Raw genomic sequence first — 17,688 nt, 5'->3', positions numbered from 1 at the left:
ATTTATCGTATTTGTAGAAAAATAACTTTTAAAGATTTCATGAATCTAGAGTCTAAAAAAGTTGCTGGCGATTAGGCTTGTTAGTAAAAGAGGTAGAGATTGGTAAAAAATCTAATGATACAGTGAGTTGAATGACGAGATCATAGATTATTCGACACTCACTTTTATAATTGCACACGACCCACATGATGACAAATTAATTAATTGAATCAACCAAATGAACCGGTGGTGGAAGAGGATACTTAACATTTCATATGAATTTCAAAATTAATTGTCTTTTAATAATTATAATTTAAGTATTATTATACACTCATGTGCTTATCTCAAGGATCACATAAATTCAAGGAAAAATCTCAATGAAATAAAAATCTCAATACTCAAGAATAAACACATAAATTCATGATTCATCATTTTATTTTTTGTGAGTCCTATCATTTTACGTGTCTATCCTTGAATATTTCATTGAGATTCTTTTCTTGAGCATATCATTTTTCTTATATAAAATTGATCTTCATATGTCTATTAAAATTACATTGATAAGTACTCGACTGATAGAAGCAACAAACTTGTAGAAGAAAGAAACTAATCTACGGTCTAAATCTTCGGCAACTATTACACCACAGAATTTCATTGGGATACATGATTTCCCAAACAATGATTAGGAAAAAAGAACACATTTCGCTAAGAATAGACAAGCAAAAAAAAGAACAATTTTGGCACAACGTCCTGACCATTTTGTTCAATTCTGTCCTATCTTTAGAAGGTGGCTCCAAACTCAACCTTCTATCATGTGCTACTATCAACATCGAATCCTGAACCAGTCCAGCCAGTCACAGGTCCTCTTTCCTTTGGCAAGATCATGCTGCCCTTTGTTCTCCCGGTGTTCATGACTCTCTTTTTATCCTTCACTTCTGCGACTTGACGCTTCGCATCTGATAATGTTGACTCACTGCTATTGGTTGCAGCATTTGCATTAGGAACTTTAACTGACGTTGACTGATTCACTGTCATTGGAGGTCCTACAGCATTGCTATCCAATTTTCCATCCTGACATAGCATTATGAAGAATTCAAGTTATATATGTAATCTAATCTACATCAAAAAGACAGGCTACTTAGTTTGCCAAAATTAGATTGAAAGATGCCAGGGCACTGCAACGAGGAAGCTCCCAAAATGTGAAAAATCTTGGGAAGAAGAAACATAGTTGATAGACGATGTGTCAACAAGAACAGACAGAAACAGCTGGTATGTAATAAAAATCCAGCCGATGTATACTTAGACAAAGAAAATAAAAATCATAAAGGGCAAGGGAAGGGAGGTATACAGCTGGTATGTAATAAAAATCCAGCCGATGTATACTTGGACAAAGAAAATAAAAATCATAAAGGGCAAGGGAAGGGAGGTATACTGGTGCATCAGAAGAAACTTTGTTGGGGTTTAGGGCTTCCAACCGTCTTTTTAGTTCCTCCAATCTTAGAAACTGAGTGCTTGTACTTTCTTGGACCTATTCACGGTGCATCAAAATGATTTCAAAAATAGTTTAGTCAAGTATGTCACTCTGAGCTAGAAAAAATATACCAGCTGGTTCAGATCATCACAAAGCTTTTGCTTGATTGCCTCCTCATCTTTAACAGCTTGAACTGCAGCTTCCCAAGCCTAAGATGCTAAAATTAGTTTATCGTTCAAGGATGCTTGATATGAGAAACTTTTTCCATCTTTTAACTGCTACTTAACTCTTTAACATCTACTATGTCTCATAAGTACTTATTGATTTGGTTGTATTGTTTCCTCTTCAGATGAAATGTTATAGCTATCATGACTCATGATTGAGAAGTAAAATTAACTAATACTAGAGATTCTCATCTTCACAGGAGACTCCTCGTCGCCATTCTCTTCTTCCTTAATGGTAGCAGAACTCAAAAGATACTCCTAAGAATGTGTCATTTGGATGGCCTTGGAGATCATCAATGATGGCATCCAAATCCGTAAAGGTCACAGATAACACTTGATTATTCTGGAAGGACAAGGACAAATACATCCGAGTGTACTTGCATGAAGCACAAGATTGTCTTGGAGGTCTTTGAATAATGAATAATGCATACGCAAAATCAATTACTACAAAAGTTACTAAAGTAGATTCTTCTCCTTGGGAAAAGATGGAGCATGAATAGGACATATAGGTTATTTGGATGCAGCAACAGCGCCACACACTTTTCAAATCCTTCAACTCTCTACAAGAAAACTCAAATAGGAATACTCCCTTTCTCTAGGTTATGGATCTAGAGGGGTGGCCAGCAGTAACAGTTCATGTAAACCCCAATGGTCAGCTCACGTGACTACTGGAAAAACATAATTCTGGATAAATAGTGTGGACTATATAACTCTAGAACCGAAATAACCACATATATTACAGCACCATCCTGTTGCAAGATATGGGAGGGGCATAACTTCAATGCAAACTGCCTCAAAGGAGATATTATACGACCTATTCCTACAGGTCCCTACAGCAAACCTGAACAAAATGGAAAAGAGGATACTCAGTGGGAAGGTACTTACCTGAGCGTATTACATTAGGCGAGGATATTTGTATAATATATCTATCCCACCTCATTCTATTTTCTATAGGTTATGTTAGGATCTAGTACTTGAGCAATGTAATACTATTATCTAGATGGCAGGCTCTGGGTGTTCACTCATCCCCAATACTGGGTAACAATATATTATCTATTTATTAATATCACCAGAAAATTTACCTTCCCATGAAAGGTTGCTTGTTAAACACTCTCTAGTTAGTAAATCTAACCAGAAACAGAATTGTAGGCCCTTGGATGTTTAAGCAGATAATTGAAGCTGTCTGTTGAACATTGAAAAGAGAGTCAGATAAATGGAATCTTTAAGTTTGAGTCTTTCTAGAAGTTATTGCCAACAATCTCAATCACTATGAATATGCAAAAACAACTCAAATATAATAAAAAGAGGCCTTAAATAGAATAGTAAGCTTGCAATTTGACAAGGGCATCAAGATTGCCCAACTCCACTTTGGCTAGCATGGAATTTGATTACCCAACACAATCTCACATAAAAATAGAACAATGACATATGCAGAAAGATCATATAGTTAGTTATATAAACAGGAGGCAGAAAACCATTAAAAGAGTGTTGCACTTAGGCTGAACCTAACCTTTTTTGCTTGTTCTTCCTTCAGTTTAGCAGCACGTATCTTCTCAGTGGATAATTCAATCTTCTTTCGCATATGCTCAAGTGCTGAAGCACAATAATTTCAAGCAACAACACAGACAAGAAAAATAAGTTTAGAATTTAAAATACAAGAATGCATACTTCCTGCTCAAGACAATCTGGAAATGAAAGAACCTGCTTTCTTTGGCCCAGCTGTAAGTTTCAACTCTAATGTAAGGCTCTCTAGTTCACGTTCTACTTCTCGTATTTTTGAATAGTTTTCTTGTATATACCTGAGAAACAGGATAAAGTGTCTAACCACGGCTGTACCTTCCAAGATATTTATTGCCATCACTGATATTTATTGTAGTTTTTGGTGTTCGAGAAGGAAAATGATCATCAGACAAATTAAATTCAGAAAGTAAAAAATATTCATGGGGTTACACAATATGGATGCAAGATTGTTATGATCCACAATAAAATCATCAAAAAATTTTAAATTATCCATGCAGCTGTAATAGAAGCACAATCATATTTCACAAAAAGAAAAGAAAAGACAACTCAAAATAACAGAATCTTTGGGAATTTTAGTAGGCTAAACTTATCCTAAATCACAGGTTCTTGATGCCACATTTCTGCAAATTACAATTCTTGTATCTCCAGGCATAGTTTATCTCTAGAATTTCAAACCCAAAGCTTTGAGTTAATCCCATGTTATTCAAATTAGCAAACTATGAATATTGTAGACTCCCATGACTAGCAGCTATAAATGCACGTTCTCAACCATTCATATCCTGAACACCAATTCAATACTATTATCCTTGGAACTCAGAGTTTAACTATGAATCTTTAAACATTGAGACACATAATCTGATAATTTCAATCAGGCCTATCTTATCTGCGTCTTGAATCATCATCATCATCAAGTCACGTCTGTCCCAACTATTTACTGTCGGCTACATGAATTTTTATCTACGTCTTGAATGTTGAATAAAGAAGAGAAAAGCAATCTATCAGAAAACAAAAGATGCAAAACGTCCATATCCCACTTTGTAATCTCGAAGTTTACAAAATTCACACCGACTCATGGTTGACTCTACACAAAAATTATTTGATTTCTATCCATTCCCCCCACAACGCATAAATTGACAAGGCCTAATTAGCTTCAATTGCCGACTTTAAAATTTTTCCCTTAAGATTTCGATTTTCTCAACAAAGTTCTGTCAGCGCTCTAATTTCACTCGATATGAAGGAACTACAAAAAAAAAAAAATGCCACAATTCTTGGTCCTCCCCAAGAGAATCTGAATAAAATTCCTTTAAAAAACATCCAAAATTACGAAATACATTGAAAAAAACAACTGATCTCCTCAGATCTAAGAGTTAAAAGAACGCTTCAGTTTCGGGGTACCTCTTCAGTTGAAGCTGCTCTGCCTCGATGATCTGAAGTATTAGGAATCTTGAGCATCCGAAGATTGGAAAATAAAAATCAACCGAACAGAGGAAGATAAATTGAAGCAAAATAGAGGATACCTTCTCGGTGTAGGCAATGACAGGGGACTCTCTGGCGATGCCGTCAGGTCCGATCTCGATCAGCAGAGAAGGGTGAGGGGGCGCAGTAGGAAGCGGAGGAGATGCCATTGGATCCGAGGCGGAGGAGACGCCACTGAGGGGATTTGGAGGCGGGTGCAGAAGGGGAGGAAGGAGAGAAGAGAAGCCTAGAAGTCGCTTTCTCCTCCGCCTCCTGGTGGAGCACTCGGAAAGGTCAAAATCTCTCCAGAGTTTTATTTTAATAAAAAAAACAAACAAATAAATAAATATGGGAGAGAAAACATTTCACTTTTGCAAATTGCCACCACATTTTATCAAAATATTCACTTTAACCTCGTCAATGTTCGAACTGAAACTACATTTCATCACATCTGTTATTAGAGCTGTAAAGAAACCAAGTGTTCGTGAATAAATTTGGTATTCGACTTGGTAAGAGTTTATTTATGTTTATTCAATATACATAAGATTAATTAAATAAATGAGTTTAAACAGCTCGTTAAGATAAACAAACCAACTTGAACACATATATGTTCAGCTCGTTAACGTTCGTGAACAATGTTCACGAACCATATTCATTAATAAAACTCTTTTCAATATACTAAATGAACAATAAAATAAATAAATAAATTTAAATTATCAAATTTAATAATCAATCAAATAACTAAAAGTTTCAAACAATCAAACAAGTTTGAATTGAAAGCTTGATAACATCTAAATGAACAAAACTCAAACCAAGCTCAAGCCAAGCTAAAACCAAACTCAAGCCAAGCTTGAATTGAGAGCTTAATAATATCTAAATAAACCAAACTCAAGCTAAGCTTCAAACAAGTTCAAGCTCATAAAAATTAAACCAAGTCAAGCTTGAACACTCATTTCAAAAGCTTAATTCATTTTAAGCTCGGTTCGGCTCGGCTTGGTTACCATATCAAACAAGCTTGAACACCCCAAAACTCAACTTGGCTCGGCTTGTTTATAGCCCTATCTATTCTCATGTGTTTGGGAGGTATTTTTTTTTTCTTTTCTAAATTATGTGATCCTGTTGGGAATTTGATAAGACGGAACTGTCAGAATAACGTGTCTGGAATGTTGACCGCATTTCCATGACCCGGATGGTGAGTTGTCTTCTGTGTTGACCAAGTCATCAGAAGTCCTCTGGTCAACAATACCTGTAGGCAGCGATCGAGTTGCCCCGGTCCCTGGTACATCGATGCTTGAAACGGGTCCCATGAATATATAAACAGCTGAATAATAGTAGAACAACTAAATAAATACAAAATAAGTACAGTGACATATCCTGGCCCCGGGGGCGCCCTCAGATGGATCGATGAGTTGGTCGTGATGCTGATCGGGTCATCGCACCCCTGAAGAGTAGATAAATGTCCACCAGATGAGTAACTAGATCTGACGGCTCATAGCCGGATGCGATATGGATCCACAGGACGGCGTGCTGTCTGAATACAGCAACGGCTCGTAGGCCGGAACAGCGACATGAAGGTCGGAATACAACAGCGGCTCGTAGCTGTCGAAATACAATAGTGACATGAAGGTCGAAACAAGGGTGGAGTCAGCGCGTGAACTGTCGACCCGTGGATGCTCGGCATGTGGAGGTTGTCGGCGAGGGGGTTGCGGCACAGAGCGCTTGCTGGTGAAAGGGATCGCAACGCGTGGCGACGGGCAGTGGTTGTCGACGGAAAATGTGGTGGTGTGCGATGGCTGCCGGCTCCTACAGCGACGTTGGGCAGGGAGAGGACTATGCAGTGGTTGGACAAAAAAGGGTGTGCCGGCGGCAGTGGGCGGCGGTGGCCGCCGAAGGCAACTGTGGTAGTCGATGGAGGCAATGGCGGTGGTGGCCGCTGGAGGCGACGGCGATGAGTCTCAGCCGATGGCGCCGGCCTGGATCGAAGAGGAGGAGAAGGGAGAGAAAAACATAGGCGGTCTCGCTAGCCGAAGATGGTTGGCACCAAAGATGAGGAGGAGAGGCGACGTCGAGGGCAGGGTCGGCGGTGAACCAGGAAAAGGTGACGACTCAAGACCCAGCAGCCCCCTGTGTTTGGCGGCGGTCCTCAACCAAAAAACCCGAAGCCCCCCTTGTCTACAATGTCTTCTCCTCACTTAAATCCCTAACCAGTCGAATGACAAAAATGCCCCTCTCCATCTCTATAATCTCTCTTATGCCCTATGATACATCTGCATCACAAGTCTTTCCTTCAAGTCTAGTCGAAGAAGGCGCAAGTCCGACTGATTAGATAGTCTACTGCGAAAGCTGAATCACTCTCGATATCAAAGTCAAATTGATGAACCCATTGTATAATGTCCCACGAGCGATCGCTATAGTAATGGTGTCGTACGAGAGATGGTAGCGATGCCGAGCGAACTATGAGAAATAATACCAAGTCAATAACCGAACCGATGCCAAGCGAACAACAAAACATCAAGTGAGCGACGAGTAAAATGATAGTCGTCCGAGCGACACACGAGAGTCGAGCAGACCGAGCGACCGAGCGGGCGATGCCGAGCGGGCAACCGAGAGAGTGTCGGCCAGGCAATCAGAAGGATGTCGATCGGGCAATCGGAAGGACACCGATCAGGAGGAGAGACGCTGGACAAGCGATGCCGAGCGCATGACCGCGAAGATACTGACCGATGGATCGAGAGAATGCCAAGCGGGCCACCACAAAACGTCAATCGAATAATCGTAAAAATGTGACCGGGAGACCCACATGTCGACCGAGTGACCATAAAATGCCGACAATGCGATCACAAGGATGTCAAACTATAAGCGAGTGGCTAAGCGGACGGTTAGGAGATAAGGATCAGGCGGCGACGAAAGTGCCGACCGAGCGTCGGAGAATGTCGGTCAGTCGATCGTAAACTATTGACCAAGCCATCTAGAGAATGTTAAGCGTTCAACCAAGTAGTTCAAGTGTGTGGCCGAACGGACGACCGAGCGATATCGGTTGGACGACTACGAGAGTGATGACCGAGCAGCCGAGAGAATATCGCTCGTGCGATCCTAAAATGCTGGCCTAACAATCGAGAAGTACTGAGTGGGATGATGCCGAGTGGGAATATCGCGAGAGCAAACAACACGAGTCAGTATCCCAAGTGGGTGCAAGGCTCATGCGACCGGAGTGCATGGAACCTGCAGGATACCCTGATCTGTGTCCAGCGAAGATATTTCAGTCCTAGACCAGTGGCGATACGATGGCCCGAGATCAGTGGAGATACTCCTATCAAAGATCATTGGAGACAGCTCGGCCCCCGAACGGAGGAGATAGGAGATCCGATATGCTGGTCCGTGACCAGTGAAGACCGCTCAACCCTGAATAGGGGAGATAAGAGAATCCGCTAAGCTGGTCCGAGACCAGTGAAAATCACTTGACCCCGAACGGGAGAGATACGAGATCCAATATGCTGGTGCGCGACCAGTGAAGATCGTTCGACCTCGAACGGGGGAGATAGGAGATCTGATATGCTGGTGCGCGACCAGTGAAGACCACTCGACCCCGAACGGGGGAGATAAGAGAATCCTCTAAGCTGGTCCGAGACCAGTGAAAATCACTTAACCCCGAATGGGGGAGATACGAGATCTGATATACTGGTGCGCGACCAGTGAAGATCGCTCGACCCCGAATGGGGGAGATAAGAGATCCGATATGCTGTGCGCAACCAGTGAAAACCACTCGACCCTGAATAGGGGAGATAAGAGAATCCGCTAAGCTGGTCCAAGACCAATGAAAATCACTCGACCCCCGAACGGGGAAGATAGGAGATCTGATATGCTGGTGCGCGACCAGTGAAGACTGCTCTGTTAGGACCTTCGGATAGCGGCTAGAGAGGGGGGGTGTGAATAGCCGACCTCAAATTATCGTTTCTTCCTACAATTTGAGTTAGCGCATCGGAAATACAATGTAGAAACGAAAGTGGAGAAGATCAAACCTCAAACATGATGATGTAACGAGGTTTGGAGATGATACTCCTACTCCTCGGCATGTCCGTAAGGTGGACGAAGCCTATCAATCCGTCGGTGGATGAGACCCCGGAAAACCGGCTAACAACAACTCCTTCTGGGTGGAGAAACCTTGCCACAAACTCTTTTGCAACAGCAATAAAGGAGTATAAGATAGAGCAAGAAAACAAGAAGAATATGAATGTAACAACACTTTGCTTGCCTTCTTGTCGACTGGAGTTCGATGAAGTAACAACTTCACGATGCCAGCAGCAACTGATCAGCAAACCAGCCGAGGGAAGCTCACACGAAGCTTTAGAAACATAGAGCTCAGCAAAGCTCAGATCGCAAGAGTGAGGAACAAGAAGAAGAGTTACTGTAGAGGCCCTCGACCTCGATATATATCCTGCACCTGCTGCACCTGTGAAGAAGACAAAGAGCAACACAGAAATCTAGCAGTTGTGTCGCAACGGCTAGGCCTGGACCGATCAGGCTCCAACCTGATCGGTCTGGGAGACTCCTGATCGGTCTGCGGACCGATCAGGCCCTAGGCTGATCGGTCCCCAGACCGATCAACCAACTCTCATAGAGAGTTGGGTCCACAGACCGATCCCCCTACCTTTTTCTGCCTCCTGATCGTTTCCTGATCGGTCTGGTGACCGATCAGATACCTTACAGTGAGCCACTGTTTGGTTACTGATCGGTCACCAGACCGATCAGATAACCCATAGTATCACTGGATCGGTCTGCAGACCGATCCAATTTCCCAGCCTTAAACCTAAAGCCTTCCCGGTCTAGAGAACGAGCTACCGAGCCCTCTCTGATCTAGTCCGGAGAACGAGCTACCGAGCCCTCTCCGACTTCCTCATCCGGTCCAGAGAACGAGCTACCGAGCCCTCTCTGACCTAGTCCGGAGAACGAGCTACCGAGCCCTCTCCAACTCTGTCTGGTCCAGAGAACGAGCTCCCGAGCCCTCTCTGACCTAGTCCGGAGAACGAGCTACCGAGCCCTCTCCGACTTCCACGTCCGGTCCAGAGAACGAGCTCCCGAGCCCTCTCTGACCTAGTCCGGAGAACGAGCTACCGAGCCCTCTCCGACTTCCACGTCCGGTCCAGAGAACGAGCTCCCGAGCCCTCTCTGACCTAGTCCGGAGAACGAGCTACCGAGCCCTCTCCGACTTCGTCTGGTCCAGAGAACGAGCTCCCAAGCCCTCTCTGACCTAGTCCGAAGAACGAGCTACCGAGCCCTCTCCGACTCCATCCAGTTCAGAGAACGAGCTACCGAGCCCTCTCTGACTTCCCATGCCAAGCTTCCATACTTGGACTTTTCCTCGTGCCAAGCTCCCTGCTTGGTCTTTTCCCGTGCCAAGCTCCCTGCTTGGACTTTTCCGTGCCAAGTCTCCATACTTGGACTTTTCCGTGCCAAGTCTCCATACTTGGACTTTTCCCGTGCCAAGTCTCCATACTTGGACTTTTCCGTGCCAAGTCTCCATACTTGGACTTTTCCCGTGCCAAGTCTCCATACTTGGACTTTTCTCGAATCAGGTCAACTCAAGTCGGGTCAACCAGGTCAACCTTGACCAAAGATTGCACCCACACTCCCAAGCTCCTATTCTTGTCAAACATCAAAATATAACTTCTCTATTATTGTCAAACATCAAAATATACCTCGAGTCAGGTCAACTCAAGTCGGGTCAACCAGGTCAACCTTGACCTAAGGTTGCACCAACATGCTCGACCCCGAATGGGGGAGATAAGAGAATCCGCTAAGCTGGTCAGAGACCAGTGAAGACCATTCGACCCCGAACGGGGGAGATAAGAGAATCTGCTAAGCTGGTCAGAGACCAGTGAAAATCACTCGACCCTGGACGGGGTAGATACGGGTTTAAGGTCGCTGCTCGATCGTCGGTGGAGACAAGGGTTTATAGTCGTCGCTCGACTTCTAGAGTTTATAGTCACCGCTCGACTTCTAAGGTTTATAGTCGTCGCTCGACTTCTAGAGCCCGTGGCTCTAATATAACTCAAACCTGGCCGATCGGCATAAAAGTCTCTAAGTCAAGGGTTTATAGTCGCCGCTCGACTTCTAGGGTTTATAGTCGTCGCTCGACTTCTAAAGCCTGTGGCTATAATATAACTCAAACTCGCCGAATCGACACGGGAGTCTTTGACTCAAGGGTTTATAGTCGCCACTCGACTTCTAGGGTTTATAGTCGCCACTCGACTTCTAGAACCCGTGGCTCTATATAACTCAAACCCGGCCGATCAGCGCAGGAATCTCTGACTCAAGGGTTTATAGTCGCCGCTCAACTTTTAGGGTTTATAGTCGTCGTTCGACTTCTAGAGCCCATCGCTCTAATATAACTCAAACCCGACCATCGCTCTAGAAGTCGCTCTCGTTCCGACATTAAGCTCGTTGCTCTAATATGATATAAACCCGGTTTATCGGCACGAGAGTTTTCGACATTGAGTCTGTGACTCTAATATGATATAAACCCAGCGGATCGACACAGGGGTCTTCGACATTGAGCCCGTGGCTCTAATATGATATAAACCCGGCCAATCAGCACAGGAGTCTTCGATTTTGAGCCTGTGGCTCTAATATGATATAAACCCGGGCGATCGGCACAGTAGTCTTCGACATTGAGCCTGTGGCTCTAATATGATATAAACTCAGTCGATCGGCACAGGGGTCTTCGATTGGGGAGCAATGACATCTCCTATGACCGAAAGGGAAAATATAACAGAAAAACTGATCTACCGACCATCAGAGGATTTGACTCAGTTCCTCGACTCCTGAATACCCGTGGAGTGAGGAGAATATGATATGTTCGTTGGAACCCACCAAGGTCATGATGGCAGAATTTTTCGACGTCGTCCATCTTCACGTTCCAGATCAAGCGTAGTTCCTACAAACAACACCAATATGATCCTGTCGGGAATCTGAGAAGACGGAACTGCCGGAATGACATGTCTGGAATGTTGACCGCATCTCCATGACTCGGATGGTAAGTTGTCTTCTGTGTTGACCAAGCCGTCAGAAGTCCTCTGGTCAATAATACCTGCATCCAGCAACCAGGTTGCCCCGGTCTCTGGTACCTCGATACTTGAGGTGGGTCTCACAAATATATAAACAGCTGAATAATAGTAGAACAACTAAATAAATACATAATTAGTACAGTTATAGGGGATAGGTGGCCGGCTTGAAGGGGGGTTGGATAGCTAGGTCACCCCCAACTTTCGATTCTTTTCTACAAGGTTAGTTTACGCAAGCGGAAATACAAAAACTAAAGCAATAAAGATAAGCAAGAATACAAACGCTAACACAATTCCTTTACATGGTTCGGAGATTGCTTGCTCCTACTCCACGGCGTGTCCTTGAGGTGGACGAACCCTTGATCCTTCGGTGGATCAATCTCTGGCAATCTTCGGCTAGAGCTTACTCCTTCTCGGTGGAGCACAACCTCTCACAAAGGCTCTCTTCCTCATACAAGATAAACTTAGGTTTAGGAGGAAGAGAGTATGGCTTAGAAGCTTTGGACAATGACAATGAGTGATTTAACAATAATCAGTTACCTCTTTCAAGTCCCAAAGTTTCTTATAAATAAGAGGAGAGAGTTGATCATCATATCAACTCATCTCGGCACCAGTCGGCTAGCAAAATAATCAGTCGACTGATGCTATCGTTGGAGATAGCCAATGGCTACTTTACAGCACTAACAGTTTGCCAACGGTCATTTACCAATCGACTGCTAAAACTAGCAGTCGACTGGTAGTTGCTGGCTGAGCGAATAGAATGTTTCTGTTCTCAGCCAATCGACTGTGCTGTCGACTGCGCAGTCAACTGCTAAGACTACACATGCATACACTTATCCTCTCTGGAGTCGCCCTTGAAGTCCTCTTCCTCGGCCTTCGCCCCTCAGATGCACCCGAGTCTGCGGCTCCTCTTTGTGTCATCCTTTATGTTGCCTTGAAGTCTGCTTCCCTCGGCTCCACTCTGTTGCTCCTCGTCTGACGGTCCCTCAGATGTCTTCCACACTATCCTTCACTGATTCAAGGATCTGAGCCCTAGGATGAACTTCCCAAGCTTAGCTGCACCAAGCTTCTCATGTGTGTTTCACCAATTCCTGCAAGACTCAAACACACATATCAAACACATGAAAGTCTAACATAAACTCTTTGACATGCACATCAAAACCATGATCGTACCGATCAAGCATAGGTCGATTGCACCAATAGCTGAATAATAGTATAACAACTAAATAAGTACAGAATTAGTACAATGACATAGCTTGGCCCCGGGGGGCCCTCGGATGGATCGATGAGTTGGTCGTGATGCTGATCGGGTCATCGCGACTCTAAAGAGTAGATAAATATCCACCAAATGAGTAGCTAGATCCGACGGCTCGTAGCCGGACGCGATATGGATCCGCAGGACGACGTGCTATCTGAATACAGCAACGGCTCACAGGCCGGAATAGCGACACGAAGATCGGAATACAACAATGGCTCGTAGGCTGAAATACAATAGCGACATGAAGGCCGAAACAAGGGTGGAGTCAGCGCGTGAACTGTTGACCCGTGGATGCTCGACACGTGGAGGTTGTCGGCGAGGGGGTTGCGGCACAGGGCGCTTGCTAGTGAAAGGATTGCAGCGCGTGGCAGCGGGCGGTGGCTGCCAGCGGAAGATGTGGTGGCGTGCGATGGCTGTCGGCTCCTGCAGCGACGCTGGGCAAGGAGAGGACTATGTAGTGGCTGGGCAAAAAAGGGCGTGCTAGTGGCGGTGGCCACCGGAGGCAGCTGTGGTAGTCGATGGAGGCAATGACAACGGTGGTCGTTGGAGGTGACAACGATGAGTCTCAGCTGATGGCGCCGACCTGGATCGAAGAGGAGGAGAAGGGAGAGAAAAGCATAGGCGGTCTCGCTAGCCGAAGATGGTCGACACCGAAGATGAGGAGGAGAGGTGACGTCGAGGGCGGGGTCGGCGGTGAGCCAAGAAAAGGTGACGGCTCAAGACCCAACCCCCTGTGTTTGGCGGTGGTTCTCAACGAAAAAACCCGAAGCTCCCCTTGTCTACCGTGCATTCTCCTCACTTAAAGTCCTAACCAACCGAATGATAAAAATACCCCTCTCCATCTCTATAAACTATCTTATGCCCTATGATACATCCGCATTATTATAAAAATACGTTCCATTTTAACTTTTAATAAAAAAACATAATGCTGTAAAACGAGATAATTATCCTTCACATTATTATCTCACATGTATCTCTACCTAAATTCTAGATCAATGAGACACCTTATAATACTTATAAAATCATAATTATTATAATTATAAAATTATAACTACTATAATAATTATTATTATAATTTATAGGTATAACAACTATAATTTCATATCTGATATAATATAAAAAATGATTTTAATAAAGAAGATTAAAATTTTTTAAAATCTTCCGAAAATACTTTAAATGATATTTATTTGTCTAAAACTGGACCAATATACATTACACTCAATAACAAATACATATTGTTAAATAAGTTTCTATTTGAGATATTGTATGTTCCATTGTTAAATTCGAAATAAAATTTATGATTAATTTGCTTCTAATATTCTCATCAATCCGTTCTTAAATTAATACAGAGAAAATAAATAATAGATTTAGTACAATCATTATTTCAATTGTACTATTAGTACAGATGAAGACTTATTTTTGCCATTCTAGTCATTAGGTACAATGTTCTTATATTTTCATGGATTTTACAATCATTATTTCAATTATTATTTCAACTTCTCAATCATTCAACTTCAACTTGTCAACAATCTTCTTGGAGATGCAGTAAGCAACGGATTGGATAGTGATCATCGGATTCACCCCGATAGCCGTCGGAATCACACTCCCGTCGCACACAAACAGCCTCTCCGCCTCCCAACTCTCCCCCTCCTCGTCCACCGCTCCTTCCTCCTTCCTCGCCCCCATTTTGCAACTTCCCATCTGGTGCGCCGAGCACAACATGCTCCACACCTCCTCCCTCGAAGTCGGCCCGCCGACGACGCTCACCGTGTCCAAGAACTCCTCCAACTCGTCTTCCTTCATCCCCTTGCACTTCACCCTTTGCCCGTCGCTTCTATGCGTCCCGACCTGTTAAAGGGAATGTTTTTTTTTCAGTGTTTGTGTTTGATCAAAATTTGGTATTTTGATCGACTACGTAGCTGATTACCTCGACGGCACCGGCGGCGACCAAGATTCTAAGCGCCGTCCTTAAGCCTGCTTTTAGATTCTCCTTGTCTAGCTCGTTCAGTTCGTACGTGATTTTCTTCTCCGCTTGGACTTCTCCCGAGCCGCGATCTCGGACGAGGGCGAAGATGTGCGCGGTTCGACTATAGCGCAGCATGGTCTGTTTCATGTCTTGGCCCGACACCCATGGGAGCACGGTGGCGAACGACGCAGGTCCCAACGCCGGCGTCTCTACGATTAATCCTGGCTTCACTTTGTGCAGCGACGTGATGATCCCTCCTTCGTAGATCTTTCCTTTAAGGTCGGATACGGATTCCGGAAAGTAGCCCCACGCGAGCGCCGATGGGTGGAGGTGGAGGTTCTTGCCGATGTGCCGGTTTCTGAGACCGCTCGCCGCCATTAATGGCGGCGTGAAGAGCGCCCCACACGCTGAGATCGTCGCTTTCGCTTTGAATACGAGCTTCTTGGTGATGGCGCCGTTCAAGCTCGCCGCGATCAATCCCACACATCTCTTATTCTTGTTGTTCTTGTTTTCGTTCTTTTCGAGGATGAATCTCTCGGCTTTGCAGGCGGAGACGACGACGGCGCCATGGTTGACGGCGTCCACCAGCCACGTCGTGTCGGTGCCGCGCTTTTCGCCGGCCCTGCAACCGTAACAGCAGCTGCCGCAGAAGTGATCACTGGACGAGTTCCTCGCCGCCGAAATGACTTCGAGACCGAGATTTCCACACCCTTTTCGGAGGACTTGATTCTGGAACCCCTCACGAAGGCAGCCCTCCGTGACGCCGAGCCTCTCGCAGACGGCGTCCACGGCGGACTCATACTCTGCGCTCGCGAACAGAGGAAGGCGATGGTACTCCGCCCACTCCCTGAGAACCTCAGCCGGCGTCCGGATGCAGGCGGACCAGTTCACCGCCGTGCCGCCTCCCACCGTCGACCCGGCCAGGATCATCATGTTCCCGTCGACGGAGGTCAGCATTCCGCCGGATTCATACAACTGCGCCATGGATGGACCTTCAAGGCCGGTGTAATCTTTTGCCGTGTAGTACTCACCTTTCTCTATCACCACAACCTTGTGGCCAGCGACGGCGAGGACGGCGGCCGCGACGCCGCCGCCGCAGCCAGAGCCCACGATGACCGCGTCGCACTCGACGCTGAAGTCGTGGGGGGATTCAGTGACTGCTAAACCCTTTTCGATCAGAGATCGAAGGAGAGAGGAGTCTGTTTCTTGCATCGTCTCTATGATTCCTTTCTCTAGCGGCCTCTCTGTCTCAGATTCTACTGATGATTTCTCAGAAGAGACATCGAAATTGCTGTTGTATCCAATTGCATTCCACGTTGGGTTCTTCAAATCTTCATCGGTCTGCAAATTAATATCGAAAAGCTGACCATAATTCACAACTATTTAATTATCAAAAAGGCTCCTTTAATACGAAAGGAAAAGATGCTCGAGGAATGAGTTAGAACCAGAGAGTAGAAGGTGTAGTGGCTGAAGGACTTGATGAGTATGAAGACGATTCTAAGAAGTGTGAAATACTTCTGCTTGTTCCAGCTCTTCAAGACTTGTTCTCTATTTTCCAAAGGCATTTCTGAGAACTTTCTGATGAAGGGGAAGCTCGAACACAGACACAGACTTCCACAGAGGACTAGGGTTCCAAGTCTTGTAGCGAGGAGCCAGAGAACCAGTTTAACCAGCACACCGGCCGCCACTTGGCCTCTCTTCACCAGCAGCTCCGCAACCTGCGGCTCAAGTATATTGATCTTCTTCTTCGACCAACAATGGTATCAAATATGACGAAGAGGAAGAAGAGATTAAGAATTAAGGACCTCGTCTGGAACAGGGGCGTCGGCGCCGGAGGCACGGAAGAAGACATCGATTGACTTCCGACGGATTTTCTCCTCGTCGACCCCCCTCCCGCCGGCGATGGCGTGGTCGGCGGCCTTCTCCGGTTCCAAGGGAGGGATAAAGGCCTCGCACATCGCCGACAGAACCTCCACCTGCGGCGCCGAGAAGTCGTGGCCGTAGCCTCCTTTCTGACGCCCTCCCCTCAACGTCGATTTGCTGCCGGCGCCGCCGCCTGCTTCCCTCTTCTTGTCCATTATCGCGACCGAATCAAAGACTCTTATGAATTCGCTTCTCGATCACGGGCGGTCTCGTTGCTGGCTATATATAGAAAGGTGAACTGGCTGGCGATCAATGCAGAGACGTGTACGTATCGGATCTTTTCTTTAATTTATACAATTCGATTCAGAAATTTGTGTTTCACCCTCAGTGTTCACCTGCTTTTTACAGATACGACTCAAATTTCTGAGTGTGGCTGAATGTTCATTCGATTTGGTAAGGTAAATACATTTAATATATATAATTAATTAAATATGTTACGGTAAGAAATTTATATGAAACAAAACAACTTATCGTGTTTGGAGAAGAAATCAAAGGAGAATGTATCATCAGAACGATCACAAATGAACAAACAATTTTTCATCGTTCATGAATCAAATCCCTCTCGCACTCCTGGTTCTAATTACCTTGGACGCATATATCAGAGGAAAATGGGATGATGAATGGACTGGAACATGAATGGGAAGGGACGCTTTTCTTCTTCTTAATGTGTGGAGTTACTATGTATGTCCAACAAATAAGTAATTCTGAAAATATATGTACTCATTGTTAATGTTCATAAATTATGTTCATTAATAAAATTTTTATCAATTTACTAGATAAATAAATAAATATTCTAAATAAATAAATAGATTTATATTATAAAACTCAATAAC

The 17,688-nt window shown here is 44.7% G+C and overlaps 2 protein-coding genes across 2 annotated transcripts; both read right to left on the bottom strand.

Moving 5' to 3' along the window:
* Positions 1-518: 518 nt before the first annotated feature.
* On the bottom strand, positions 519-4,956 carry LOC121976430. The gene is made up of 7 exons (XM_042528587.1): positions 4,710-4,956; positions 4,588-4,619; positions 3,373-3,470; positions 3,182-3,264; positions 1,579-1,656; positions 1,409-1,504; positions 519-1,047 (listed from the first exon to the last, which is right to left on the bottom strand). The coding sequence occupies exons 1-7, from the start codon at positions 4,815-4,817 to the stop codon at positions 787-789; spliced, it is 756 nt and encodes a 251-aa protein (XP_042384521.1). The 5' UTR covers positions 4,818-4,956; the 3' UTR covers positions 519-786.
* A 9,365-nt stretch (positions 4,957-14,321) lies between these two features.
* On the bottom strand, positions 14,322-17,102 carry LOC121976429 (long-chain-alcohol oxidase FAO2-like). The gene is made up of 4 exons (XM_042528585.1): positions 16,738-17,102; positions 16,378-16,650; positions 14,894-16,273; positions 14,322-14,814 (listed from the first exon to the last, which is right to left on the bottom strand). Exons 1-4 carry the CDS (start codon positions 17,008-17,010, stop codon positions 14,467-14,469), a joined length of 2,274 nt encoding a protein of 757 aa, XP_042384519.1. The 5' UTR covers positions 17,011-17,102; the 3' UTR covers positions 14,322-14,466.
* Between the last annotated feature and the right edge of the window lie 586 nt (positions 17,103-17,688).

The sequence above is a fragment of the Zingiber officinale genome, chromosome 4B, assembly GCF_018446385.1.
Source record: "Zingiber officinale cultivar Zhangliang chromosome 4B, Zo_v1.1, whole genome shotgun sequence".
Taxonomy (NCBI): Eukaryota; Viridiplantae; Streptophyta; class Magnoliopsida; order Zingiberales; family Zingiberaceae; genus Zingiber; species Zingiber officinale.
This window is presented reverse-complemented; position numbering and strand designations above follow the sequence as displayed.

What these genes read in the sequence shown, in the direction of transcription:
- LOC121976430 (XM_042528587.1), bottom strand. Translation starts at nt 4,817, where the DNA reads ATGGCATCTCCTCCGCTTCCTACTGCGCCCCCTCACCCTTCTCTGCTG. An exon ending in GAGCAGCTTCAACTGAAGAG is followed by an intron (nt 3,471 to 4,587) that starts GTACCCCGAAAC and finishes CCTGTTTCTCAG; the next exon opens with GTATATACAAGAAAACTATT. An exon ending in GTGATGATCTGAACCAGCTG is followed by an intron (nt 1,505 to 1,578) that starts GTATATTTTTTC and finishes CACCGTGAATAG; the next exon opens with GTCCAAGAAAGTACAAGCAC.
- LOC121976429 (XM_042528585.1), bottom strand. Translation starts at nt 17,010, where the DNA reads ATGGACAAGAAGAGGGAAGCAGGCGGCGGCGCCGGCAGCAAATCGACG. An exon ending in ACGCCCCTGTTCCAGACGAG is followed by an intron (nt 16,651 to 16,737) that starts GTCCTTAATTCT and finishes CTTGAGCCGCAG; the next exon opens with GTTGCGGAGCTGCTGGTGAA. An exon ending in ACTACACCTTCTACTCTCTG is followed by an intron (nt 16,274 to 16,377) that starts GTTCTAACTCAT and finishes ATTAATTTGCAG; the next exon opens with ACCGATGAAGATTTGAAGAA.